The sequence below is a fragment of the Mytilinidion resinicola genome, assembly GCF_010093595.1.
Source record: "Mytilinidion resinicola strain CBS 304.34 unplaced genomic scaffold BDZ99scaffold_13, whole genome shotgun sequence".
NCBI lineage: Eukaryota > Fungi > Ascomycota > Dothideomycetes > Mytilinidiales > Mytilinidiaceae > Mytilinidion > Mytilinidion resinicola.
Genome location: NW_022985449.1, coordinates 350,669 through 377,302, shown reverse-complemented (window position 1 = coordinate 377,302; position 26,634 = coordinate 350,669). Strand labels below are relative to the sequence as shown.

Here is a 26,634-nt window from a genome sequence, read left to right as displayed (position 1 = left end):
AAGCCGGAGATATCCGTACTGGATTGGATAGGACAGTCTGCCACTGCTTGGGGTGCTTCAGAGAATTTTCAAGAATTGGAACGATATAGAAGCCCTTCAGTTTGGGCTACGTGGAAAATTGTTGAAGCACTTCATGCAGTGGCAGACAGGTGTACGCGCTCATCATGTGTTCGTGTTCCAGGTACGGTTGCTCTTCCCCAAGCTGCCCACAGTCCCACTTGAAGCCCTCTGTCCGCCGATAGGACCCAAGCCTGGAGGCGACCTGCTGTAGGACGCCCACGGGTCGTTCCCGCCGGACAACCGCTTCTGATTTGCGCTGCTGAGAGAACCAACGGCCGGCTCATCCTTGCTCTTCTCCTTGCTGCGCTCCGCTTCTTCTTCCTCCTCCATGCTAAACAGCCCTTGCTCCTCGTCAATGCGCTCTCGATTGATACTTGAGCTGCTGACGGCACGATCGACGCTAATCCGACCTCCGGCTGAACTTCCAATGGAACCAGCGGACAAAACACGCATACCCATTCCAGGGTGTTCGGATCCATCTGAAGCTCGGGAGTTGATTCGCGTGCGTTGCAGTTGTTGGGTGAGCAGGCCCATGCTGCTTGTTTGACGAGGGGGCGATGACAAGAAGCTGCTACCATCTCCCGACGTAGGGCGCGTGGTAGCTCGGATCGAAGGGCTCGCCCCAGGATGCAGACTAGAGTTTCGAAGGGGAGATCCTACATGACCAAATGCAGATGCACCTGCTGGACCCGATCCGCTCTCTACCCCGCCTTCATTCGGTCGAGCGCGCGAGAACAGCGACTGGAACCGAGACGGAGAAGAAGATGCAGCAGACGGAGAGCCTACTTTAGAGCCAGAGTCTGCAGGCGATACTCCTAATCCAGAAAACGACTCGCCATGGTCCCGTGATTGACGGCGCATATTCTCCTGTGGGGTCAGAAGCTCACCCAAGGTACTAGGGAGCATCTCTTCCTCATGAGGGAAAATAAGCCCCTCTCCGTCTGCGTCCCAGTCCTCGAATCCTGTACGAGGAGGTTTCGCGCCAAGACTTGACGATAGGGCGTTCTTTGACCTTGACGAGAAGCGCTCCGAGTGCATGATGCGTCGGCCGTACTGCTGATCGGTGGAGTCTGGCGGCGACGAGCCTAGGAGGTCGTTCCGACCGTTGCGAGAATCGTCGCCAAATGCGGAGTTGTGAAGGTTTCGAAGTGCGGGCGAGTCGCCGATGCTCTTTTCCGGATACGAGGATGGAGGCGAGGATCCGAGACCGAACCTAGATGGCACAGATGCAGCAAGAGGGCCAAAACGCGCCATGTGCGAGATCCCCTGACTGTCGAAGGAGGCTGGAAGCGGCGCGTCCAGAACGCTCCGACCCTTCTGACCTGGAGAGATGGGCAAGAGGCCGCCGTCGTTCGGGGGCGAGCCGTAGTTGGATCCGGGGTGCGACGAAAAGGTAGTGTCGATAGTGGGTATATCGTAGTTTGCGTTCTGGCGGGGCTGGCTCCAAGGATCTTCCTGCATCTGACTGTAGGCGTAATTTGATGGCTGCATCGGGGCCATGTGTGCCTGCATGGAGAGCAGCGAGGTGGGTGGCGGGGGCTCGGCATGGTGTTGCAGATTGACCCTCCCTCCGAGATTGAGATGTCCACCTCCTCCAAAGCCTTGCTTGTTGACTACGCGGCCGTCGGGGAGAATGTGTGCGAGGGCACATTTGGCGCCGAACTTGCAGTTGCCCTAGCTGAGGTTAGCTACAGTTCTTCCTGGCAACACAGCGAGCTACTCACTTTAGTAAAGTACTTGCAAGGAGCTCTCTCGGTGGGCTCGTCAGTGTGAAGGAAGGGACAGGCTTTGCCCGCCTGGCAGGCTCCCTGGCGGTAGAATTTGCACGGCACGTGTGACGTGCCTGCGCGCGTCAGCGTCAGTCTGGTCAAGGAGATATAGCCCGAGAAGACGTGTCTACTCACTCTTGTTGTTTGGCGGGCTCCGCGGTCCAAAGTCTGCTCCACGCATGTTGCCCATGCCCCCGTTGCCGACGCGATTGTGCGGGACGGGCACAGCTCCGTTGCGGTTTGTGCCAGGCATGGCGCCGTTGGCTGGCGCTGGGCGGAAGTCTTGGGAGTGGCGCTGGGCGATCTGGTGGCCGTTGGTGCCGTTGTTTGGAGCAAAAGTGAGGTTGAAGGAGTTCATGGTAGCGGAGGAGACAGTACTGTGGTGCAGACCTGGCGGGGAGCGGGGCTCGTCGGTGAACGCTGGGGCGGGTTGCGGGGACTGCAGCGGGAATGCAGTCATGCCGGTGAAAGAGTCGCCAGGGCCGGGAGAGGGCAGCGGTGAATGCGGAGGGGTCGGCGCAGAGAAGTGTCGAGGAGGAGGCAAGATGCGTGAGGCTCGGCGGGGATTCGAGAAGTCAGGGCTTGGTGGGCGTCGACAGGGATTGGGCGTCAGGCGCGCTTTTGGTTGTGCGCCTGGCTGGAGCGCTGCGGATCAAGCACGGTGCAAATAAATCACAGCTTCCAGGCAGCCTTACGCCGAGAAGAAGGAGAAGCGGCCGGCATCGTCTCCGGAGCGGAACGGCTACTCGAGGTCAGTCGCATGGCCATATCGAAGCGCGGGTCACATGGCGCCAAGCCGTCTGCCCTGATGCGGTCACAAGGCGTGCTTCACTGCGGCGGACGGGCACCTCCGCAGGGCTGGAGGGGCTGGGAGGCCGGGATGACCCCTCAGCGACGAGTCTTCGTCGCAGATAGGCGTCGCAGCTGAGACACAAGCAGGTAGCGAGCACCTGCAGGATTGTGGTGACTTCTGGCGCCAAAGCGCATCAAGACCATCGCATTGCTGCAATAGGCTTAGCGCCCGGTCCGCGACCGAGCGATCCATGGATCGAGATACGCAGGGTCAGACTCCACTGTGTCAGCCATCACCAGCCTCGTCGTCACATCTTCTTAGCAAAGCTGCCCGAGGTGGCTTAACGAGTGTACAGATTGTTCAAATGAATCCATTTTAGGTCCCTGAAAAAGACTCGGCAAACCACAGCCAACAGTCGTCAAAGTAGAATTGGACGTGACAAGCACGGAATCAACTAACCAGGCAGTTGCGAAAGTCGGGGAGTGCTTCGGAAAACTAGACATCCTCGTAAACAACGCGGGATGGCTGGAAATCGGAGCTCCAATACACGAGAGCGATCCTATGTCCTGGTGGCAAAGCTTCGAAGTCAACGTCAATGGGGTGTATCTATCAACAAGAGCGTTCTTGCCCTTGCTGCTTACAACTCCTCGCTCCTCGTCGTCTCGACAAATCATCAATCTTACTAGCATTGGAGCTTTGATGATTATACCTGGGATGTCCGCATACAACACAGCCAAGCTTGCCATCTGTAGATTTACCGAGTATACAGCGGCTGAGTATGCGGATCAGGGCGTCATTGCTATCAGTCTTCATCCAGGAGGTGCAGCTACGGACATGGGACTTAGCCTTCCGGAAGAACATCATACCAGTGAGTTGACTTCCCCGATAACCTTGAGGCGACAAGACGTACTCACGTGAATATAGGCTTGACCGATACCCCAAAGTTGGCAGCAGACACGGCCGTCTGGCTGATGAAGGAGAGACGAGAGTGGCTCAACGGTCGCTATGTAAGCTGTCAGTGGGACTTACCAGAGCTTGAGGTCAAGGAAAAGGAGATCGAAGATAGAAATCTTCTCAAGAACAAGATGCTTGTTTGAGAAAGACGTCGTATGCAAAGGTAGCAGGAGATACTCGTAGAGCTTTTAATCTGAATTTCAGATGTTTCTCGCACAGTATTTCTTTACGAGGAAGTGGTGAAAATATATCGCGTTTGACGAATTTCCGGTTCATTTGTCCACACGATTTCCATGCAAGCTATGACTGTTTACAATGGTGTGGTTGAAACCTGTAATAGGCAGCAGGTCGAGTTGCCCGGGCAACTACCACGCCCTCAAATGGAAACTCTTGGCCGCCAAGACGAGCTCAACCGTGGAGTATCGAGTAATCGAATTTGCCATCCATTCGAGGACCCAACCACATTTTTGCACATAACTCCACAACCACGCCTCGTACCAAGAAAATGACGCCGGGACTGGATGCGCCTTAGCAAGGAGGATGATTAAGGAAGTTTTGGTATCAGCAATCTGCTCGTCCGTTGCGATAGAGGTGGGTCGGCGAGTTAGGCTAAGAAAAAGGCACAATTTCCTTCGTCAAAACAAAGACACCGCAGCAGATGCAGGCCGCTTAAAGCCCTCGTAGCTGACCCAAACCCACCATCTAGAGTCACACGACGTCACAAATCTCTATACGTCTTCCTCATTCTCGTCTCCGGTCCAAAAACAGAGTAAGTTAACGCGGAGTGACCGTGCCGGTGCTATTAATTGATCTGAGATTGTCGTTGCCAAAACAGCATCCCACCTCATCACGCTGAGCGGGGAAAAAGTGGCACAATCATCAAGCATTTTGTTCTCGTGCAGGAGTGTATACACCTGTCTACCACTGCTTGGGGTGCTTCAACAAGTGTCCTCATAGCCTAAGGTGAAGGACTTCTATCTTGTTCATATATCTGAAGATGTGTTGAAGCACCCAGAGTAGTGGCTTACACGTGCACACCCACCGCGGCTTGTTCTAGATCCAGTTCCTAGAGTGCCACTTTTTTCCTGTCCAGCGCGTGTGGGTAGCGGGCGTGGTAATGGAGGGGTTCTTGATATGTCACTCATGTGGTTCCTATTGAGAAAAAGTGATGATTGTTCAGAGCTACTCTAGAAGTGCAACAGATATCCTTCCCAAACCAAATTAAAATAGCAATAACAGTATGAGGATAAGATATCCAACAGGCAAAATCTAAAGCCGTAAAGAATACTCAGCCCGATTAACAACCTGCCCCGTAATTACCTAACAGTCATAGCCAATCCACCGCAGAAAAACAGTCGTAAACACCCATAAGCCAATACCCTCCCACCCCCTTGCCCTTCCTAAGGCTTATGCATCCACACCCAAACCGCCCCCTTATCTCCATCCCTCCGATTCTTCGTCCACCCAACCACCGTCAGCGGAAAACCCGCCCGTTCACTCGTATAAACAAACGTGCTCCCCCTCGCCCACTTCCCATCCCCCTTCTCCACCACCTCCGTAATCGCCCACGCGCTACAGTCCTGCCCCGGCCTCAGCGCCTCCATCAGCTGCTTCACATTCCAATTACAGTCCGCATGGAATTTCTGCACCTCCGCTTGATTCGTATTGGCGTCGTCAGCCCACGGTGGGTTATCCATCACGAACACATGGATGCTGCAGTACTCCTTGCTGAACAGGATGTTGTACCCCGGCTGCCGGCCGCCCGGGAAGTGCAGGTTCGAGCCCTCGTTCGGCATGTTGGGGATCGTTGCGGGCGGCCCGCCGAGGTTGTTGGCGACCCAGGCGGGCGGGATGTGGCCGCCGTGAGGGGGCTGGGGCATTGGAGGGCCGAATTGCATTGGTGGTGGTGCCATCATGGGGGGTGGACCACCCAATTGTATGGGCATGGGCACGGGCATGCCGAATGTTGCGGGTGGAGGCGCGAAGGTGAGGGGAGGGCCGGCTATACCTATGGCGAGTGGGGGTCCGAAAGCCATGGGGGCAGCGGGCATGGGGAATGGGAGCGCTGGGGCGCCGAAATAGGCTTCGGGGGGCATGGAGGGGGGGAAGTCCTCGGGGGTGATGAGGTGCGGGTTGTTGCCCAGGTTAAGCATGCCGCGGTTTGGTTGGAAGCCCCAGGACATGGTTGGGAGTTCTCAGGGGATGATGGTTTTCTGAGGCTAGGGCTGTGTTAACTTCGTCGCGTCAATCGAGTATACTATAGAGATAGGCTTACGATATAGTGGTCACGGCGACAGGGGAAAGAGGGCTGTCTTGTGGATAGGTAGAGGCTTGAAAAAGGTTGGAAAGTCGAGGTCAGGTCCAGATGTCATGCACTATTGATGTAACTAGAGAAGTCCGGTGGGTGGATGAGGATGATGGATTCTATACGACAGGAGGTCTCCATATATAGCTGAGAACCAAATGTCAACAAGGCAGCAAAAAATGAAGAAAGACGCCATGATCATAGGTTCCGCCAGCGAAGCAAGGCGAAACCAACATGGCCGGGCTCTGACGCCTACAGGAGTGACGCCATGAGAGTTGTAGTAATGCGGTGGCAGAGAGTATATCACGAAGGAATGTAGAAAACGCATCGTAGATGACTCGATGTCTACCATGATCCAGCATGTGGCATAGGTCATGTCTCGGTCAATGGTGTTGCTGCTGCTAGCTGGACCACCTGTGTGAAGTTTGAGAACCCCTGACCAGCTCGATAGGGGGAACTGGTGTTCTCGCTGGCCCCCAAGCCATGTCGTGTCGTAGACGTTGCTGATGCCGCGGTGGGAACGCAGTGAAGGAAGGTTAGAGGAAGTGGGAATGCGCGGGTCAAAATCAACTTTTTGAAGCCGAGACGAGTGACCAAGGCCGCATGTTAGAGTCAGCTGATGAATGATAGCTGTTTGATTGTCGTGGCTGTACACTACGTGTGTGGCAGCGTGTAGGTTGGGAGTGAAGTCGGCTTTGGAAAGGGTATGCCGGATAAACGGCGGGCCGAATGGCCACGTTGATTCGGGGTCTCTAACGGCCTCAGGCAAAAAACTCAGCAATACAGTCCTGATCGGCGTCGTTGGTGGTTCGTACAATACCTCGTCATTGAAATCCGTACACTGGTTTACCGCTGTGTGAGGAGCCTCGTAGTATTTCCAGCAGTCCGAATGAGAAAAAAGTTCGGTATTTTGGAACTAGTAATCTCGGGTGAGGCTACCTTAGATAGTGCTAACAGGATGTACACATATTGGAAGTGTATCCGCTGCCCCCGGTTTCTATTAGTACGTTGAAGCCCCACAAACAGTGGCAGGAAAGTGTACGGATGTCTATGGCAAGGCACTGTAAGAGAACTTTTTGATGAAGTTTGGTAGTCAGGTACTAGCAGAAGTCAAAAGAAGATATAAAGATAATCCGGTTGCATGCTGCAAGAAGAAAGGGCTTGATAGCAACGTTTGGCGGCTGAGCCCCATAATTTGACAGTGTAGAGAAGGAAGACAGAGATAGAGTACAAATATGAGGATGTTTCGGGAAGAATCAGCCTCCGGCAACGACCGCAAGCCCTTCATAAATCTTTCTCTTGACCTTGAAGAATGTGCCCCCTTCGATGTTCCGCGGATCGGCCATACTATAAGCACCGCCGTCCACCTCAATCTTGCCTGTGCCGCTTTTCCTGACAGCCACCGTGCCATTGATGACCAGTGTTCCCTCGCCTCTGAACTCTGCCGTCATACCGGAAGCCTGCATTATCTTACGGAGATCGGCTAGCCTTAGATCGCCTACATGAAGTGGCTGGGCTACTGATCGCGTCGCAGCAGCCATATTGGCGGGAACGACATCAAGAACAGGCGTAGTGTCCATAGCCTCTTCATATTCGTCTCCATCTTGTGCATCTTGGCTTTCTCCCTCGATAGTCTTAAGCTTCTTCTTGGCTCCTTGCTCTGGCTTACTCTCAAGAGAAGCTGCTTCTAGTCGCCCTGTAATGGCCACAACGCCGAGGCCCTTAACCTTCTGCCAGTGTAACCTGCGAACCATTGATTGGCTAAGCTTGACTGTCCAGGCGTTGGTGTCGACACTCGCATCGACTGTTATTCCTACAAGGGGCGTGAAGACGTCGACGCCACCCTGGATTGCTTCTCCAGACCCAGCATTCAATAGTTGACGGCAATCAACTGCGAGATCGTCTGTCTCCGATGCTTCTCCAGACACCAAGATGAGTTTTCGTGGTTTGATGAGAGGGATCAACATCTGAATGCTACGCTTGTCATGAAGCCCAGAGAAGTCCACGAACGAGATTCGACAATCCAGTCGGATGGTTTGTTGCGAGAAAACTACCTTAGAGGGGCCCTCCGCCGTCTTCGCTAAAGCTTCATCTTCGCTGTCTGAAGAATCGCTCCCCGCTTCCTCGTAACCATTTCTCAAGGAGTTGTCGGCATCCATTCCACCCATGGTAGCATCGCCGTCATTCGCTCTGCGTCTCTTGACATTGCCGTTTGACAGGCGACGCGCGCCCACGGCATTTCGCGTTCCAACGTCATCCCATTTTCGTTTCTGTCCCACGGCGTTTTCCTTCTTCATCCCGCCATCACGCATATCCTCGCCATCAACTTCGTCGCGTTCTTCAGCCCGTAGATATTCTTCTGGCCGGATAAGATCACCGAAATCGTCACCTCGCCTTCGTTTGGCGACGTAGGGAAACATCTTTTCTCGGCCTTTCTTGCCCCGTACCTCATAGTCGTATACGTTTTTCCGCCGGATGAGAATGTTGATACCCAGCTCAGCGTCACTGAGGCCAAGCTTATGTCGAGCATGAGATAGGGTTGCCGCGGTATTCAAAGCTTTACCCTGGTGTTCAACATCTGAGTCCTCTGAGGTCGTCGAAGTTGAAGACGAACGGTCGTCTACAGCGTCCGCAGAAGTCTCAAGGGTCGTACTAGTGTCACCTTGCATGGTATTCTGTAGTTGCCGCTGTCTGGCAAGATACTGTTGATATAGAGGTATCTCGCTGCCAACAAGAGGAACTGTATCGACTGTTCGAAATACGATCTCATTTCCGGAGGCATCAACGACTGCAGTCGCGCTAGAGTCTACCTCTGCGTCTACTGCGGACGGTTTCTGCTCATCCCATATTTCCCAAAGGATTCTACCGAGCCCTTTGCTGTCGTTTGACGCTTTGCCAACGCGTTCAGTCAAAATGATGAGATTGCGATTGTCCGTTGCAATGCTCTTGAGGGCTTCCTTTGAAAAACCCCAGTCGAGAGATGTGTCGCTGGCAAGGATAACACGTGGGCCATCGGCTGAAAGTAGACGATTGACCTGTGATTTGCGTTCCAGAAGCTTGAGATGTTGAAAGTCAAAGGGAGCCTTTTTGATTTTCTGCTCGTTAGTGCCTCCAGATGGTCCGCCTTGCTGACTTCTGTTCCGCTTATGACCCTGCCCTTCCTGGGCGCCACTGGCGGTCTCGAATTCTCTCACAATGCCCTCCTCCATCCACTCCAACATACTTCGGGCGTATCTCATGGTTGCGCCACTGGTCCGACTAGCTAGATAGAGCTTAGCCCTCCTTAAAGGGCTGCTGCCGTCGCCACTCTCGACTTCCGCCTGCCATGCATCTTCCAAGAGATAGGCTAGTTCCAGAACACGAGCACTGGAATCGGAGGGTATCAATACAGTGCCCCCATTCGCGACGGTATCTTTGATCATCGAAAGCAGAGTATCGTCTCGTTTTTTACGTCCTCCTGCTAGCGCAATAGTTCCAGAGCCTCTGCTGCTGCATATCATTGCCGTCGGTCGTCGCAACTGTTCGAGGACCTCAGATCCACCAAGTCCAGCACCTCCCAGCCATGCGGCCCCAGACAAGACATGCTCTCGGGCTTGATTCCAGTCGACAGCGTACACGATCGACTCCAACCCATGCTGAATGTGCCAGATTGTTCCCCCTAAAGTATGACCAGCACTGTATGCCGTGATTGTGAGTCCGCCGAGAGGGGGTGAAAAGGGAGAAGGCAGAGGTTGGTGTGGCTGCGAATACTTCAGTGGATGGATCAAAGAGAAGTATCCAGCAGTTTCGTCGGGGGTTGGCCCTTGTAGAAGGATGTTCGGATTGTTTCCATCTCGGAATGATGGGAAGGAGTATGCCGATTCGGAGAGAGCGTTTTTGGGGATGATTGATGAGGCCAGAGGCGTGGATGCGTACAAGTCTTGCAGCAGTGTACGACCAAGGGAGATGACGGGTAGGGTGGCGTAGACCGGTATCCTGGTGAATAATGGGAAGTTTTTGCAGCAATGTGCAAATGCGGCGAGATGGGCAGTGGTTGCATGTGTGAGCAGGATGACAGAGAGGGTAGGCACTTGTCTGAAGGCAATTGTCAGTGAGGGCTTCAACTAAGCTTCGAAAGTTGGCAGAATGGTTCATGATTCGAAGCAGCTCCCTGACTCTATATACACAGGGCCGTGTTTGCCGCGCTCGTTTGCGTTTGCGAAGCCACGATCAGAGTGTGTTCCTGCCAGCGCATTCGTACCTTTCAAGCTCCTTCAACTTCTCCACGTCAAAGCTCTCATCCCATCCTACATCAATGAGTATCTTGATTCCCCCATCAAATTCAAGTAAGGACTGCGACGCCGGCGAGCTGGACTGCGCGCCAAGCAGAGGAGTGAAGTTGAACATGCTTTCAGGAGCTGCAGCTGCGCGTTTGCGCCTCGCTGAGGATGGCTTTATTCGGTGTCGCGGATCGGGAAGGTAATGCGACCGCAATACATTCTTGAAAGTTCGTCCTTGATGAAGTTGTTGACAAAGGATGGTGGGTGGTAAGGACTGTGGAGACAGCTACTCTGCTTCATTCACGTCGCGTCGAGAAATCTTAGCGTGCCTGCTCCGTATCAAACGTCACGTGGGCGGTCCTTTCGGCTTACCACTTCTTTTACCCCCCTCGCTCAACGTCCACTCCCCACGCCGCCGAGTGCATTCAAACTACATCTCTTCTAGATATCTTGCAACTCACTGAAGCACTCTAGAAGCTGGCAACATGCCGACTAAGCGCTTCAATTACCGCATGTTCACATCTTGAAGCCACTATTGTGAGAGCAGCACTGCATCATAGGTTCTGGTTGCTTGAGTCTCTGACGCTCACGCGTATCTCTCTTTTCTCTCTCCCTCTCCGGTATATTGTTATCTGTGTACACCTGGTTACCGTTGCGTGTCTTGTCTCGCGGAATTTTCAAGGCTTTCGGCCTGATTTAAGCCTATCATTTGAGCGACTGGTCACCTCGCTAGACTACCGCCTGATGATCGGAGAGATTTTTGGGCAGAACGGACACTCTGCCTTGGCTGTGGTCCATTGATCCTATCATTACCCCGTAATCCGAAGCTCCATCAAAGAGGTATTATGTGTCGAGTCATGCTACGCCTGACCCGCTCCCAGCCGAATTAAAATGCCTGCGCTAGGGATTACTTGACTGCGGCATCCGCTGCCCAACCACTCGACTTCCACCATTAACACCACACAATAAAATAAACGACAGTCTGCCTTCTCTGGGGCATACTGAGATGGTACCGTATGAGCTGAGTGTGCCAAGCCCGACTCCTGCTGGTCCCTGTAGCGTGGAGCGGCTGATCCAATAAGAAGCCGAGTCTTAAGAATTTTCTTGCAAGAGGGTTCGCGATGTTATTAGTATTCGCAAGTTATCTAGTATTCGCAAGCTCATACTGGATAAGTTGGATAGACTTCGGCTCTAATTCCTCGCCGTCTTCAAGCCCCGATCTCACATGACACTATGGCGCCTCTCCAAGAGTATCTAACAAATAAGCTCTGCCGGCGCTGCTGGGCCTCACATTCGCAATCCCGGCTTCCCCAATTAAGCAAGCGTAGAACATTACTGGGAGCCTGCATCCCTCCAAGCCACAAGCGACATAGTGGAGACGCCATGCGCTGGGACCGCCGTCGTCATTCAAGAAGATCTGTATTGAGGCGAAAGGATCACAGGACCCCACCGCTACTCAATAGCTCTACGAGCATGGCGAATCGAGGGCGGCAACAACACCGATAAGATCTCATCAGCTGCTGCTGGGCCCGCGAAGAGTGGAGTGGTTTGTCTGGAAGTTAGCAATGATTGGCCCTCCTGATGCGAGCAATGATGTGCATTAGCGCCTGCAGCCGCGCTTGACTAAACGTGGTGGAGGTAGGTGTGTGACAGTGCTTGGGGCTGCACGTATCAGCAGCGGAGCAGCGGCGCAGCGGCCCTCGAAGTTCCATCGAGAGTCCGCAATGCGGTAGTTTCGCCCGCTGAGGGATCTGCTAAGAGTTTGCAGCTCGCAGCTGACGAACTAGACGCACAGTCCAACGGAAATTGCACGCCCGCGAGTGCAACCCGACAAGAAGGCAGATGTCGAGGGTACATAATGTACATTCGCATCGTCGCAGGGTTTCCAATTTGGAAACACGGGAGGACGGCAAGTGGAGACGGGGGTCCCAACTTCACCCGCCCGCTGATCGCAGCCGCGGTGGTGCGTCGAGTATCGACCCATCTTGCGGAACACCCGTCCACCGTCGCCCTCAAATCTTGGTTCCGAGCGAGATGAACGGAACCCTGAAAGTCAAATTATGATAGCGTCAGAGGATGAGTGGGTCGCTTCAGCAGGCTGCATCGTTTCCGCTGGTGCACGCCTAGAGAACTAGAGGCAAGCTACTCAGCAGCGTCACTTCTCGCCAGCTTACGCAAGTGAATCAATATGTGAATACAATATCGCTCACATCCAGCTCTCGGATCCTTCTCCTCGTGCACGACACTCACCCACAGCAGACGGCAGGAACACTGGCACCTGGGTCAAGTGCCACGCAGCGGAGGCGAATCCGCAAGTAGCACAAAGAGCGAGTCTGGAGCATCCCGCTGTCGACGATGAAAGTGTGAAACGGAGGCGCTCAGACGGCGCCCTCGCCCACGGTTCACGCCTCATTATTGCTCCCGTCAGCGCTGGCTTGGGCTCTGCCGACATGTGATGGGTGTTACCTCCCCCCGCATTAACGCGACGCCTGCTCCCGGCGCTGCTCAGATCGGCAGCCGACGACTCTCGTTTATTATTCGTGCTCAGCTCAATGGCCCGTCACAGCTGGACAGGCCAACTCCTAGCTATGGTGCGACCATGGCGGACCTTGGACCTCCAAGCTTGCCGGGTCCTCCACACCCAACTCCACGATGAGAGAGGCCGGGGCAGTGGCCGACGATGCACCGAGCGACCAGCGTCCGTGATAAGCAGCGCGAGTCCGTCAACCGAAATGCAGGAACTCATTCATAGCTTTGCAGGTTGAACGCCGTTTGGAATGGCCCGGTGAGTCTACCGATTGTTTAAGTCGTCTGCTTGACATCCAATTGAACTTATCTTGTTGAGTCACACTAAACGGTAGTATACACACCTTTACTAAAACACAGCATTTTCCAATTTGCGAACTCCGTTGCTGCATGTCGTCTCCGTTACACTCTCCAACACGTCGCCGATGCCCGTCTGCAGATCTACGCTCGCACGCCAGGCACGAAAAAAGTGGCACACTCATCAAGTACTCTGCCCGTGTGTACACCTGTTTACCACTGCAGGAAGTGCTTCAACAAGTTTCCACATAGCCAAAGGCAAAGAGTATTTATCTTCTTTAAATTTCTGAAAATACATTGAAGCAACCCAAGCAGTGGCAGACAGGTGTACACCCACCGCGGCTTGTTCTAGAATTAGAGTGCCACCTTTTCCATATCCCGCGTGGCTCGTCCCCAGACTCTCAGTGTCGAATCGCGTCGGTGGCTGGATTTCTCCGACTGGTCAGCGGCATACGTGCTCGTTCTCAGCAGTCGGTGAGAGAGTTGCTTTTTCGGCAGACCCGGGGTACGCCGTCACGTCAAGTGTTAGCTGAGGCGCACGCACTGCGCTGGGAGAAGCCCCATAAATTCCCCACTCCTCGTCCCCAGGATCTACGATGAGGCGCAGGTCAAGACCATGCTTTTTGCGGCTGCTCCAAACGTCGGACGTGCGCGGTTGCGAAGCGTGCTCCGGTCTGAAGCGAGGTTTACGCCTCTCCAATATTGCGCATAGCCGTCCGCGTCCTAGAAGCAGCCGACCATGTCAGCGTGAGCAGGAGGGGAAAGCGACGACGCCGGCCTCGACGCGGGGAGTCAGCACACGGACAGCATCGGCGGCCCCAGAGGCGGACACGGTGGCGGGCAGCACCGACATGGCTGCGTTCGTTTGGAGCCCGCGATCTGGGGCCTGCGAGTAGAGGTCGTTAGCAGACCCAACGACGGCGAAAGTGGCTGCGGTGGGCGGGCTGCGGTAGATGGCTTTGGGGCCGTCTCAGCAGATCACCCTCGACCCTGTCGCCTGCAATTCCTCGGCGCTGCAGGAGAGAGAATGCGGAAGTGCGAGCACAGGGATTGCCCGGCTCCGTCCCAGCCCAGCTTCGAGGGCCGGCTGGTCAGTGGCTCGATGCTGGAGCGTGCCGGGCGCGGGAGGGGCATATGGGACAGCGAGCACGGAGCAGCATCTGGGGACAGCACGGCGACGGCGGCGAGTCCATGACCCCTCACAGCAGCAGGAGCCGGTTTGGCTGGAGGCTTCGTAGGCCCTCGGGGCAGAGCATGATCGATCGAGAGGGCCTTTCAGGCATTGGGTTTGGGCTAGGGCCGCCCGGCGAGCCCTGGAGCGCACCTCTCGCCGCGCTCCCAGCATTCTGGGCCTACCTTCACCCAGGCGCCTTAGTTAAACCAGTTCGCGCCCGCAGCGTGGCCGAGGGCAACGACCGGCGCCGTGCATCGTTCTGCTGCTGGGGGGCTTCTCCACAGTTGTGCCCTTATTCTCTCGCTCCCCCTCCCGCTACACCCAGCCCGCTCCACTGTCTCCTCTACTGCTATTTCTTCCTATACGTACTCTCCCTCACCACCCCGCCCCGTGCCTATGCGAGGCCAGCTGCACCCGTCCGCCGTCTGGTCCTCCAGACCTCCACCGCCCGAAGAAGCATAGGCAGCCTGCGGAGCAGCGTCGCTAAGGGTAGTTCCTCCGCCCAGCGCTGCCTCTGTCAAAGCGGCGATCTGAGCACTCCTCACGAACGGTTTAACACTACCCGCCGCATGGTGCTGTAGTCTCGCGCCGTTCTCTGGCTGTCGCCAACCCTCGAGCCTCCTGGATCTCTCTCCAACCGTCAAGATTGCTACCACACATTCCTCGTCTGCGTTCGCAGACTGGCCTGCTCGTGATAGAGCTGCCGCACCCGCTGCTGAGCAGGACTTCACCCCCCCTTCGTCAGAATCGGACATCTGGCCTACGCCGTCGGAGCACAGCCCTACCTCCCCGTTCTTTGCCCACGCCGTCGAGCGACGCTCCTTTCGCATGGCCAACGAGGTCGTCTTCGGACCCGCGCCGCCCAGCACCCACAGTCGTATGAGTATCAGCTCATCCTCGCAGGCGTCGCCGTCGTCCACCGAGTCGTCGAGGAACACGCCCACTTTCAGTATCACGCTGACGAGTCTGCGCGAAACGCCAGGCGACGATGTTGTGCCCAAGATTGAGGAACTCGACGACGGCGAGGTGGGAGACGTGAAGTTTGAGTCGTCTGCTGGGGACCCACTTCCCTCACCAAACCGAGGCATTGTGAAACGACCGCGAGGACGACCGCGCAAACACCCCATTACGCAAGCGACTTCAACCACGAAGCCTCCGAAAGGCCGTTCGAAGACAGGATGCATCACCTGTCGACGGCGGAAAAAGAAATGCGACGAGACCAAGCCTCACTGTACGAGACGATACCCCTACCAATCTGTATTATGTGATGCTAACGTGACCAGGTATCCATTGTCAGAAGAACAATGTCCACTGCGAAGGGTATCCGCCCAAAGATTATTGGAGGAGTGGAAAGCAACGCGCCATCATCGAAGGTACGGAGGACGACTCAGGAAACGACATTGCCACTATACTAAGGACTATAGTAGGTCGCCGGGTCAGCTTCGACCGCCCTCGCGAACTGCCTCTCTTGATCGAAGGTGTCGAAACGGATCTGGACCGATTCTTCCTTGATCATTTCAATTTCAATGTCAGCAGAGTGCTGAGTTTGTTTACTGACAAGCAAAACCCGTTCAAGGAGATTCTGCTGCCGATGGCTATCCGACACCGCGGCCTGATGCACTCGTTGCTCTGTCTCGCAGGATCCCACCTTGCGGCACGGGAGCCAAACTCGTCATTCCAAGAAAGGCAGTACCATCACTTCCAGTGTGCACTAGAGAACCTCCGGACCGAAAAGAATATGGCCCGATCAATATCCGGCGACACCACCGCCCTCATCGAAGACCCAACCGTCGCCCAGACCCTCGTCCTCTGCCTCCGCTCCATCTGCGCCGGCGAAGTCAACGGCGAATACCGCCCCCACATGGACGCCGCCAAGCACCTCATCCAGACGCAGAAGTCCCCCAACCAAGAATTCCAATCCTTCCTCTTCGAGTTCTTCATCTACCACGATGCCTTGAACTCCGTCACCTCGCTCGACCGCCGCTCCGTTCTCATGATGGAAGACTTCCAGCTCCCGCAGTTTATGATCCAGCCAGAGGCCGGCGCGCTCCTCGGCGTCGTCGACGGCCTCTTCGGCTACATCTCTAAGATCCGCCAGCTGCGTGATAAGATCCGTGCGCGGCGCGATCAGAGCCTCAAGCCGCTGGTGGACTACCAGATCCTGAGTGATGCGCAGGCTATCGATGCAGGGCTGAGGAGCTGGGTCTGCGTACAGCCGGAAGACACGCCGCGCTACACGGCCTCGATGCTCTACCGGCAATGCACGTGGCTCTACCTCCACCGCACCATTCTCCCCTCCGTACCGAGTCAAAACCTCAAAGACGCCGTGGATGAGGGGCTCTTCTATCTCCGGCAACTACCCTCCGACAGCTCTACCCAAAGTATCCTCCTAATGCCACTCTTCCTCCTTGGCTGTGCAGCGTTCGAAGCCGAGCAGCGCCCAGAAATCCTACAGGCGTTCGAGGGGCTGGAGAGTTACTCCCAGCTCGGCAACATCAAGTACACGCGCGCGGTTGTGGAGAAGGTGTGGGAGATGATGGATAAGGGGGACACGGACAGCTGGGACTGGGAGACGATTATCTCGAACCAGGGGTGGGATTTCCTTATCACATGAACACGATCGGCAATGAATGGGAAGGCTTATCAAAAGGCGGGAATGGGATGTGATACGAAAGGGAAAGGATATGGTATTGCGGGTGTTCTATGGACGGAAAGGCAGGGAAATGCACATGGTCTTGGCGCGACGCGGATGGGGGCGTTCAGCGTTCTGCAATATTCGAACCGTCCTGTTAATTGGTTTCGTGGGACGGGGGGCAGCTCGGTGCTAGGTTTTCTGGGTTCACATATCAAACGGGGTGGCGGAGCTCTGGATTGGCCTGTTTCTTGGAATCTCTCACTTTTCTTTGCATTGGGCTTGGTTTTGGATTGGTTCGGGTTCTGGGGGGGTTAGGAAACTTGGGAGGCGGTCTGTATCACTGCAACCTTTTTGGGCTGGCGGGGCGGCGGGGATCTGGTCAAAAATTCTCCTGCGTATCTCGCGATATTTTTGCGTTGTGCGATCCATGTTTTGCTGCGTTTTTGATATCCCTATCATGTTGTCCGTCTCATCTCTCGTCTTTTGCGATTCTAGGAACCATTTCACAAACATGGAAACGGCTGGGAGGTTCTTTTTCGCCGCATCGCAGTGCGCGCACATCTTCGCTTTTTTTTTTCTTCGATTGGATCGGCCGCGGATAGGACAGCACAGTACACTACTTACGGATACTCGCGTCTCGTTGGAGGCGATGCGCGCATACTATGCGCATGCATCCAATACGGGGCGCGCAGTATGCAAATATCAACCATACACGAAGATTTTATCCTCCAATGCCGTTGCGGCTTGCATCATTGTGCAGCACATCCTACTATGTAGGGTCCATTCGGGAGTGCAGTGCGGGTCCTGGGTGGTGGTGCTGCTGCTGGGCCTCAAGAATGCACAGGCTTGCCTCTGAGAGAGCCTGGCTAATCATGCGATAGCCCACATTCCCTCACCCATCCGGCGCCAGGCTCGTGGCTGTTCCGGCGGGATGCGGGGTGGTGAGAGGGAGTCGGGCCAGGATCTCCCCATAACACATACCACTTGTTTACTGTAGCGGCCTGAACGCGTGAGACAGACGACCGCTCACTCCCGAGCTAGCGGCCGCCGAACGCAAACCAAGCCTCGGCCTGGGCGCCCTTCAACGGCCGCTGGCTGGGTTGGGCGTCCGCGCTGCACACACATGCGGGCAAATAGCCGTCCCTTCAGCCGGGGCGGGAAGCAAGGATTCCGGGGTGTGGTTTCGCGTGGACCCTGCCTGCCATGCCCGCTGGCTTTCCCCAGCAGAGTCTGTGGAGAAACGCGGAGCTTCGCTGCTCTTTTCAGGAACCCGGACGGGGGCAGCGGAGGAGGTTGGTGATCGTTGCGCATCGTCCCAGAAGTATGGGGCGAGGCGAGCGGAAAGGGAAAGAGACGTGGGGGCGGCGGGGGTCGCAATATCACCATTTTTTTCTGATGCAAAGGGAACTTCGGGATTCCAAGGGATTTCCAACGATCGACGCTTGCAGTCTACAGACTAGGGGGAGTTTGGCTATACCATAGCTCACCGCTGCTGAGAATGGCCTGAGATGACGTCGGGGGACGACGAGTTTGGCCTGATTGAGCATCGTGGTTGGGAAAAGGCGTGAGACGTACAGCCATGTGATGCTAAAAGGTGAGTGAGAGTTCCCGGCGGGTCCCGGACGAGCACAGCCCTATGTGCTTTCTGACGATATGGTTCTGACTGGTGTCGTAGGGCCCTTTCCTCGATTCGCACGGAGGTGTGTTGTCCTGCATCCTCCAGGCACGGCGTGAGCGCGCATCTGACAAGCAAGGTGATGGCACTGCATTGCTGCGTTCCGGGTTCGCTGTCAGCGGCATCGGATCAACAGGTCGAGCAACGGTGGGATTGGGTTCTGTTGCGAGCCCACGTGGAGCTGTGGTCCTTACCGCAGTCAGCTTCAACCACATGGCACCGCCGTAATTAGCCGGACTGGCGTCTCGACAGCCCTACAGGGTCTCGATTACGAACTCTCAGCACCAGAGGCGGCATGTTTCCTCTTTCAACACGCTCTGACTGCCGCATCGAGGGGGCAAATATAATCATCCTCATCATGCGGTCGGTTAAGGGCGCTGTTGTAAGCACGCATTGCTGACATCGTCAGGGTTGCCAGACCGCATTCGCAGGTCTTGTGTGGCCAGGCGACTGGAAGTGTGAGGAGGTCTCTTCTGGAATGGACGGAGCCGCCCCTGCTGCGGGAATAGAGGATCAGGCACAGCAAAGATTCGTCAGGCGTGTGGACCTTGGAGCGGACTGCATATGTGCGGCGCAGCAGTCCCATCGCCGTTGAAACTGAATCATGGAGGGAGGCTCCTACGAGCTCGGACGTGGGGGAACCCTGATGCCAGGCGTGGGCACGGTCAAGATGAAACATGTATATCAGGTTAGCTGCTTCAATATAAAAGAGAGCTTTCGGCAACGCAGCCACTTAGTACTATGTATCTCCATGGATGCAGCATGGTTGCGGACCACTGAAAAATCTCCCGTGGTGACGGTTGCAGTCCCAGTGCAGAAAGGAGAGATCAGAGAAATGCTCCGTGGCGATCGTCCAGGATGGCTCGGGGTCTTTTCCAGAGGCGACGCAGGACAGGGCACGATGGAATTGCAGGTGCGAAGCTCTCGAGTGCCGGCGTGTCGGCTGGGTAAGCTCATCCTACTAAGCCTACTTCAGGCTTCGATGATGCTTATATTAGAGAGTGTATAGGGGGTCAGTCGACGGGAGCACTCCGGGAGGTTGATGAGCCCTCCATCTTAGTTTGACGAGCCCCGATGATGTGGCCATGGGCCGGAACTGACAAGCGGTAATATAATGGAGCTTATGAAGGCAGTCTCGAGTTAGACCGGGCTGTTACTGTGTACAAAGGTAGCATGAACGACATGGTACTAACTCTAGCTCCGGCGGACACTCCCGCCTGACAACAAACGGTGCCGAGCAGGGTCGCTTGCCGCCATCCCTGATCGCACCGTGAAGGCTGCGGACCGTTGCAGCTCTCGCAGCCAGTGTGACGCTGAGGAGGTCTCCCCGCCCTCCGCTGTTGGAGTCGCGGGGAGAAGAGGGCCAAGGAGGCCCACCAACGGCTGCCGCTAGGCGGTGTGAGGCATCTGGGATTCTGGAACGTCGCCAATTGCCGCCGCCCATGGAGGCTTGGCTCTGTCGATTCCCGACCACCTTCCGCTCGCGTGCGAAGGCTCCATGGTCGGTTGCGAGCCGAGAGCGGAGTCCTGGAGATGCAAGGCCACAGTGCGACTTCGACAGCGAGGCGAGCCGCAGAAGAAGCAACCCACTAACATCGCTAACACATCGCTAACACATCGCTAACGGCCTCGCCGTGATGCCCTAATATCGTCGCCACGACGGCGAGTCGACGACGGAGAGACATCTCCCACAAACACCATGGCTCGCCCTGCCTGCCGCTGCCGCGACATCCTCCTGCACTCACCCTGATCCGATGACGACGAGGCCATGGACCGCGAGAAGATAACCACAGAGCCAGCCGTGAGGGGCGACGGAGTGCGCCCCACTCTCCACGACACCCAGACGACAGCGTCGTTGCACCCACCCGTTGGGCACTCGCACAGCACCGCGTCCGCCGACGACAACCAGATCTCTCTCCGGGCTGTTGCCCCAGTCGATGTGCGCATCAGAAATTTATCTGTCACCCTCGACGACTCCAACGCCGGGCCCGCTGCGCTGGTCGCAGGTCTCGTGAGAAAGCGACAGAGCGGAGACTCGTCCGGCAAGGCCCCCTGCCATGTGAAGGCCATATTAGACCACGTCTCGGCGGACATGCCGAGCGGGTCCCTGACTGCCATCATCGGGGGGAGCGGGAGCGGGAAGACATCGATGTTGAACGTCATGTCCCGGCGCATGCATGGATCTCGACTGTCTGTCACAGGCACCACGTCCTTCAACGGGCACCACGACTTCACGAGCGTGCGGAGTGCCTATGTCATGCAGCAGGATGTGCTGATTCCCTCCCTAACCGTGCGGGAGACGCTGCAGTACTCCGCCGATCTGCGCCTCCCCTCGTCTGTGAGCAGGGAGGAGAGGCGGCAGGTGGTTGAGGAGGTTATCCTGGAGCTGGGGCTGAAAGAGGCTGCCGATACGAGGATTGGAAACCATGCCCACAAAGGCTGCAGCGGAGGGGAGAAGCGGAGGACAAGCATTGGCGTTCAGGTGCGTGGGACGAGCACATGCTTCTCTGTGTGAAGCTGATGAGACCATGTAGTTACTTGCGAATCCATCAGTGCTGTTTTTGGACGAGCCTACCACGGGGTTAGATGCTACGAGTGCTTTTCAGTTGGTGAGAACGCTGAAGAATCTTGCTGGGAAAGGACGTACCATCATATTGACAAGTAATTGCCCATCTGTAAACCTTGAAACGATCCACTAACGCTATCAGTCCATCAACCTCGCTCAGAGATATGGAGTTTGTTTGACAATCTTGTGCTGCTTACGAAAGGAACCCCAGCATTCTCAGGCCCTGCAGATCAATGTCTGCCTTATTTTGCTGCCCTGGGATATGAGCTCCCGCCTTTCGTGAACCCAGCGGAGCATCTGATAGATATCGTGGCCATCGATTCTCGGACTCCAGAACTAGAGACGGCTTCTTCCGAGCGAGTAGAGCACATCAAAGCAGCATGGAAGGAACGCACGATCCGCAATCCATTCTCAGACTCGACCGAAGAGGCTTCGGCGACCGACCCAATCAGCAGCTCCAAGAAATCTGAGGCCTATCATTCCGCAGTCCTACGTCAGACACGAGTACTAACAGCTCGAACATGGATCGTCACAATTCGAGATCCAATGGGCATGTTTGGCAGTCTGGTCGAGGCCATTTCCATGGCAGTCATCTCAGGTGTCATCTTCTACCAGCTCGACGGCAGCTTATCCGGCATAAGATCTCGCCAGGGCGCTTTATATAACGCTTCATCTCTTCAAGGATATCTAATACTGCTATTTGAAACATACCGACTCACAGTAGATATTGAAGTCTTTGATCGAGAGAGAGGTGAAGGTGTAGTAGGTGTGCCAGCTTTCTTACTTAGCAGGAGGCTTGCCCGTCTTTTCACGGAAGATATTCCTGTTCCTCTTATTTTTTCAATCATTTTCTACTTCATGACTGGCTTCCGTACGGACGGCTCCCAATTCATGACCTTCTTTGCCGTCATGTTGCTTGAGCAGTACATTGCTGTCTGTTTTGCCACCGTATGCATTGCTATCTCGCGGCACTTTGCCGGAGCGTCCTTGGTCGCCAATCTTGCGTATACCCTCCAGTCGATGGCTTGCGGTTACTTCATTCAGTCCAATACGATACCCGTTTACGTGCGATGGACAAAGTGGATTGCTTATGTTGTAAGTAAAGCTTCTTTTTTCTGCAGGTTCATGCTTATGAGATATAGTTCTACGCGTTTGGAGCCCTCGTAGCCAATGAGTTCGTCGGCTACTTCTACGACTGTCCCGAGGCCGGCGGCCCTTCAAATCCTGCTTGTAAGCAGTACACAGGAAACTACATAATGAACTCTCTAGGAATGCCATCTAATTGGATATGGCGTCCAATAATCGCGTTGCTTGGATTCGCAGTATTCTTCTATCTTCTAGCTGCCGTCCTTCTCCGTCTCTTAAAAACCGAGATGAAGATCTCACGCGCACGACCAACCGATTCAGACGAGTCTGCTGGGAAAGAAAATATGACTGCAAAATCTAACGATGAGGTCAGAACTGTCACTGTTCGACTTGATGGGTACGCGCTGGATATCGAGAAAAGGTCCTGGTATGGAAAGAAAATCAAAGATATGGCAATCCTGAAACCAGTCACGGCGGAGTTCCAGCCTGGCGTTCTTAATGTTATCATGGGTCCGTCTGGAAGCGGCAAGACTTCGTTGCTCAATTCAATGGCGAAGAGGCTGAAGGACGATTTTACAACCAAGTATCAGTTTTTTGGACATCTCGTCTTCAATGGAGCCATACCTTCAGAACAAGTGGTGCAGTCGATCTGCTCGTTCGTTACGCAAGACGATGACGCTCTGTTATCATCCTTGACTGTTCGAGAGACTCTGAGGTTGGACAAACAAAATGGATAACTAAAACTATACTAACACTTCTGAACAGGTTCGCCGCAAGACTTCGACTGCCAAAATGGATGTCGAAAGAGGAGAAGCATGGAAGGGCGGAGTCCGTTCTCCTGAAGATGGGCCTCAAAGACTGTGCCGATAATCTAATCGGAAGTGAGCTCATCAAGGGAATCAGTGGTGGTGAGAAGAGAAGGGTAGGGTCAATTTCTTCTCTTAAATCTCTCTCCTTGATCGCTGACATCCTCTAGGTGACCATTGCCGTCCAAATCCTCACCGACCCCCGAGTCCTTCTCCTAGACGAGCCTACTTCCGGCCTCGACGCCTTCACGGCCTCATCTATCATCGACGTCCTCCGCGGTCTCGCAGACGAAGGCCGCACCGTAATTCTCACCATCCACCAATCACGTTCCGATCTTTTCTCCCACTTCGGCAACGTCCTACTCCTGGCGCGCGGCGGCTCTCCCGTCTACGCAGGCCCTGGCCCCTCGATGCTCGCCCACTTCGCCGCCCAAGGCTTCTCCTGCCCTCGCACCACCAACCCCGCCGACTTCGCCCTCGATCTCATTACGGTTGACCTGCAGCACTCCTCCCGCGAAGCCGCCTCCCGCGCCAAGGTCCGCAATCTCATCGAGTCGTGGAGCTCTGAGAAATTTCCCCGCGCCCCTACCACCTCCATCTCCACCCCTGCCGAGCTGGGGAGTTTAGCACGTAGCATGGCCGCCCTCGGCGTCTCCGTGCCCCTTCTGCTCCACCGCGCCACCCTCAACTTTTCCCGCCAGCCCGACCTCATCCTCGCGCGCATCATGCAGGTTGTCGGCCTCGGCCTTGTAGTGGCCCTCTTCTTCGCGCCACTCAAAAACGACTTCTTCGCCGTGCAAAACCGACTCGGCTTCGTCCAGGAAATCGCACCCATATACTTCGTTGGCATGCTGCAGAACGTCGCTGTCTACCCGCGGGAGAAGGACGTCTTTTACCGCGAGTTCGAGGACCGCGCGTACAGCGTCGAGGCGTTCTTCCTGCAGTACACGATCGTCGAGGTGCCGTTCGAAATCGTGTCAAGCCTTATCTTCGCAGTATTAGCGGATCTCGCGTGTGGACTGCCGCGAACGGCGGAGGTGTTTTTCGTCGTTGCGTATAACTGCTTTTGTATTGTGAGTTGTGGGGAAAGTTTAGGGATCTTGTTTAACACGCTTTTTGCGCACACGGGCTTCGCCGTCAACGTCACCTCCGTCTTCCTCTCTGTCGCGCAGATCATGAGCGGGATTATGTCGCTTGATATCCCGGAGTTCCTGCAGGCGTTCAACTATCTCTCGCCTGTAAAGTATTTGGTGGGAAATTTGGTGGGCTACGCATTCAGGGGCCAGACGTTTACGTGTGAAGAGTGGCAGCGACTACCGGGAGGGGAGTGTCCGTTTACTACGGGCGAACAGGTGCTGAGGGCGTATAAGTTGGAGAGGGATACGGGAATTCAGTTGATGGCGTTGGGGGTGTGTACGATTGTTTATAGGATTCTCGCATATGTGGTGTTGAAGATGGTGAAGGAGAGGTGGATTGGGAGGGGGTGGGAGTGGGTGAGGGGAAAGAAGGGGGTTGAGGCGACGGAAGAGGGGGCGGATGAGTAGAATGCGTTGTGTCGGTAATCTATTTTTGCATATGCATAGCGTTTGGTTGGGTAAAACTGAGCTGTAGGTTCGATGAGTTATGACTCTTAGATCTTTTTCTTTTCGGCGTAGGTGAGGCATATCGAATCGTTTTTTCCCGTCACATCATCTGAGAAAACGTCATAATCTCCTGCGTTTATTGAACAGTTCGTCACTCCTTATACCTCTTTCTTGCTCGCCACCTCCGATTTCTGCACGTGTGGCAGTCTACCGTTTCCCAGTGACCGGAAAATCCTCCTGCCACCTCTAGCAGGTGTATACGGACTAGGCGTAAGAGCTATTGTTCAAATTAATTCCGATGCGCTGAAGCGCTTCAAGCAGTGCTAGACACTCGTACAAAAATTGATGATAAGGTAATGAAGCGTGCACGCCAAGTGCAGTACGAGGGCACAAATTTAGGCACGCCGTCGTTTCCATCTCTTCCAGATTTATGAAGATATGCTGAAGCACCACAAACAGCGGCCAAGTAGGTCAACCGCAAGCACTTGAAACTTCTCCAATTCAAACTCTCAAGGACTTTACACCTCGTTGAGTTTTCTATAACGCGCCGAAGTATCTCAAGCGGTGGCAAGCGAGCGTGCCTAGACTGGAACTATGTAGGCATAGGTTTTCTTGATACCTTTCAAATATCAAGCGTGACGGTGGCGGTATGTAAGGATGAAGGTACATCTAAGAACCCTAACTGTGTACACCTTCATGCCACCGCTTGTGGTGCTTCAACATACTTTCGGAACTCGGAATGAGGTCGAATTGGAGACTCTTGATTAGTCGGTAAGCTGGCTGGGCCACCTCACGCGGTCGTGCCCGAGAGTGAGTTCATCAATGTCAGAGCTTAAGTGGGACGGTCTCTACACGTTCCAATTCGCGGCCTCTGGAACTTGACATTCATGATTTCATTGGGTTCAAACCTTCGGGGGTGTCTCATGCTATTTCCCGTGTAGTTAAAAGCAATGTCCGAGAGCTCAGATTCAGATCTGTGAGTAAGTAGTAGTAGCTAAGGCTCCAATTCCCAACCTCTGGAATTTGACATTCACGATTTCATCAGGTTCAAACGCCTAGGAGTGTCTTACGCTATTTCCTGTATTGTCAAAAGCAATACGCGAGCACTCAGACTCAGGTCCGCGTGTAAGTAGTAGCTAAGGTACCAATTTGCAGTAGTGTACGTCTTCTTGCCGCCGTAGGGGGTGCTTCAACAAACTATCGGAAATCTGAAAAGCGTTTGAAGTAGAGCTCTTGAACGATCGGTAAACTTGCTATGGTACCTCAGGCAGCGGCAAAAGAGTGTACACAGGTTTGATTTATTTCCAATCTGCGTTACTGGGCTGGGGTCAGTCAGACGCCGTCGTTGACTCGGCAAAACCGGATCGCAACTGCTGCAATATGAGGTCTGGCACGGGCAGCACGAAGAAGGAGCCTTCAAATCAGAGGCTATTTACTTCTCTGTTGCCGCCCTCATCGCACTGTCTGAAGGACCTCAACCTCTCAACATAATTGGCAAAACGTCTATCCACCGCATCGGATACACTACATACCTTCCTCCATTACGGTGAACAAAGACCCAAACAGGCCCCGCCTCTATACGCCCAGAATGGCGGAACTTGCAGCCCAAAGCCGAGACGATGACGAAGACCAAGGCCACAGCGAGGCATCTAAAGAATCTTTTGAGAGCTCCGATGAGGAAAGCTCATCGACGTCGACTACAGATTCGGCCCATGAGGACATTCAGACTGCGCATGCTGTTACAGCACCGAACCACCCCACGCCCATTCAACCTGTGCAGCCTCGAATATTGCAAACACGGCGTTGGATATCGGCCCCAACCCCGGCGCTTGCTGTTTTGATGTGGTGGACTTGCTTCAGTGTTCTGACAACCCTCATAATGCCGGCTTCCGCCCTCGGATGCTGCAGCATTGTCTACATAACAGTCACCGAGATCCCTGCGGCTTGTATCACTACGTCCCTAGTTTCCAATACTTCGCCTCAGGCAGGTTCTAGCAGTTCCCTATCAACTATGACTGCCATCTCTACTAGAACTTCAATCCCCACCAGGGCTTCGCCCTCCACCAGGACCTCATTTACTTCGGAATTGTCGAGATCCTTCGACTCCAGCAGTCACATCACCACTACGTCCCTAGCCTCCAATACT

The 26,634-nt window shown here is 54.8% G+C and overlaps 8 protein-coding genes across 8 annotated transcripts; 4 read left to right on the top strand and 4 right to left on the bottom strand.

Annotated features, from left to right (window-relative positions):
* Nucleotides 1-162: 162 nt before the first annotated feature.
* Nucleotides 163-2,289, bottom strand: BDZ99DRAFT_522311 (uncharacterized protein; the record flags this gene model as incomplete). The annotated part of the gene is made up of 3 exons (XM_033725694.1): nucleotides 163-1,734; nucleotides 1,785-1,903; nucleotides 1,965-2,289. The coding sequence occupies 3 exons, from the start codon at nucleotides 2,287-2,289 to the stop codon at nucleotides 163-165; spliced, it is 2,016 nt and encodes a 671-aa protein (XP_033574654.1).
* A 628-nt stretch (nucleotides 2,290-2,917) lies between these two features.
* Nucleotides 2,918-3,847, top strand: BDZ99DRAFT_464609 (uncharacterized protein). The gene is made up of 2 exons (XM_033720366.1): nucleotides 2,918-3,490; nucleotides 3,547-3,847. Exons 1-2 carry the CDS (start codon nucleotides 3,337-3,339, stop codon nucleotides 3,717-3,719), a joined length of 327 nt encoding a protein of 108 aa, XP_033574653.1. The 5' UTR covers nucleotides 2,918-3,336; the 3' UTR covers nucleotides 3,720-3,847.
* Nucleotides 3,848-4,853: 1,006 nt separating this feature from the next.
* On the bottom strand, nucleotides 4,854-5,931 carry BDZ99DRAFT_62698 (uncharacterized protein). Its single transcript, XM_033728778.1, has 2 exons — nucleotides 5,852-5,931; nucleotides 4,854-5,795 (listed from the first exon to the last, which is right to left on the bottom strand). The coding sequence occupies exon 2, from the start codon at nucleotides 5,757-5,759 to the stop codon at nucleotides 4,977-4,979; it is 783 nt and encodes a 260-aa protein (XP_033574652.1). The 5' UTR covers nucleotides 5,760-5,795; nucleotides 5,852-5,931; the 3' UTR covers nucleotides 4,854-4,976.
* Nucleotides 5,932-6,855: 924 nt separating this feature from the next.
* Nucleotides 6,856-10,435, bottom strand: BDZ99DRAFT_572592 (uncharacterized protein). Its single transcript, XM_033728214.1, has 2 exons — nucleotides 10,122-10,435; nucleotides 6,856-9,955 (listed from the first exon to the last, which is right to left on the bottom strand). The coding sequence occupies exons 1-2, from the start codon at nucleotides 10,265-10,267 to the stop codon at nucleotides 7,138-7,140; spliced, it is 2,964 nt and encodes a 987-aa protein (XP_033574651.1). The 5' UTR covers nucleotides 10,268-10,435; the 3' UTR covers nucleotides 6,856-7,137.
* A 938-nt stretch (nucleotides 10,436-11,373) lies between these two features.
* On the top strand, nucleotides 11,374-12,596 carry BDZ99DRAFT_478236 (uncharacterized protein; the record flags this gene model as incomplete). Its single annotated transcript, XM_033722162.1, has 3 exons — nucleotides 11,374-11,559; nucleotides 11,783-12,103; nucleotides 12,357-12,596. 3 exons carry the CDS (start codon nucleotides 11,374-11,376, stop codon nucleotides 12,594-12,596), a joined length of 747 nt encoding a protein of 248 aa, XP_033574650.1.
* Nucleotides 12,597-14,842: 2,246 nt separating this feature from the next.
* On the top strand, nucleotides 14,843-16,975 carry BDZ99DRAFT_62615 (uncharacterized protein). The gene is made up of 3 exons (XM_033728777.1): nucleotides 14,843-15,368; nucleotides 15,421-15,510; nucleotides 15,565-16,975. The coding sequence occupies exons 1-3, from the start codon at nucleotides 14,966-14,968 to the stop codon at nucleotides 16,749-16,751; spliced, it is 1,680 nt and encodes a 559-aa protein (XP_033574649.1). The 5' UTR covers nucleotides 14,843-14,965; the 3' UTR covers nucleotides 16,752-16,975.
* An 878-nt stretch (nucleotides 16,976-17,853) lies between these two features.
* Nucleotides 17,854-18,319, bottom strand: BDZ99DRAFT_478234 (uncharacterized protein; the record flags this gene model as incomplete). Its single annotated transcript, XM_033722161.1, has 2 exons — nucleotides 17,854-18,228; nucleotides 18,260-18,319. 2 exons carry the CDS (start codon nucleotides 18,317-18,319, stop codon nucleotides 17,854-17,856), a joined length of 435 nt encoding a protein of 144 aa, XP_033574648.1.
* Nucleotides 18,320-20,620: 2,301 nt separating this feature from the next.
* Nucleotides 20,621-24,449, top strand: BDZ99DRAFT_446476 (P-loop containing nucleoside triphosphate hydrolase protein; the record flags this gene model as incomplete). The annotated part of the gene is made up of 6 exons (XM_033717970.1): nucleotides 20,621-20,929; nucleotides 20,982-21,108; nucleotides 21,156-22,108; nucleotides 22,156-22,814; nucleotides 22,865-23,021; nucleotides 23,076-24,449. The coding sequence occupies 6 exons, from the start codon at nucleotides 20,621-20,623 to the stop codon at nucleotides 24,447-24,449; spliced, it is 3,579 nt and encodes a 1,192-aa protein (XP_033574647.1).
* Between the last annotated feature and the right edge of the window lie 2,185 nt (nucleotides 24,450-26,634).

Excerpts from the sequence above, each read along its gene's own strand:
- BDZ99DRAFT_464609 (XM_033720366.1), top strand. The coding sequence starts at position 3,337 with ATGTCCGCATACAACACAGCCAAGCTTGCCATCTGTAGATTTACCGAG. Across the intron at positions 3,491-3,546 it reads TCCGGAAGAACATCATACCA|GCTTGACCGATACCCCAAAG; the intron begins GTGAGTTGACTT and ends ACGTGAATATAG.
- BDZ99DRAFT_62698 (XM_033728778.1), bottom strand. The coding sequence starts at position 5,759 with ATGTCCTGGGGCTTCCAACCAAACCGCGGCATGCTTAACCTGGGCAAC.
- BDZ99DRAFT_572592 (XM_033728214.1), bottom strand. The coding sequence starts at position 10,267 with ATGTTCAACTTCACTCCTCTGCTTGGCGCGCAGTCCAGCTCGCCGGCG. Across the intron at positions 9,956-10,121 it reads AAGTTGAAGGAGCTTGAAAG|ACAAGTGCCTACCCTCTCTG; the intron begins GTACGAATGCGC and ends AATTGCCTTCAG.
- BDZ99DRAFT_62615 (XM_033728777.1), top strand. The coding sequence starts at position 14,966 with ATGGCCAACGAGGTCGTCTTCGGACCCGCGCCGCCCAGCACCCACAGT. Across the intron at positions 15,369-15,420 it reads CGACGAGACCAAGCCTCACT|GTATCCATTGTCAGAAGAAC; the intron begins GTACGAGACGAT and ends TAACGTGACCAG. Across the intron at positions 15,511-15,564 it reads GCAACGCGCCATCATCGAAG|GTCGCCGGGTCAGCTTCGAC; the intron begins GTACGGAGGACG and ends GGACTATAGTAG.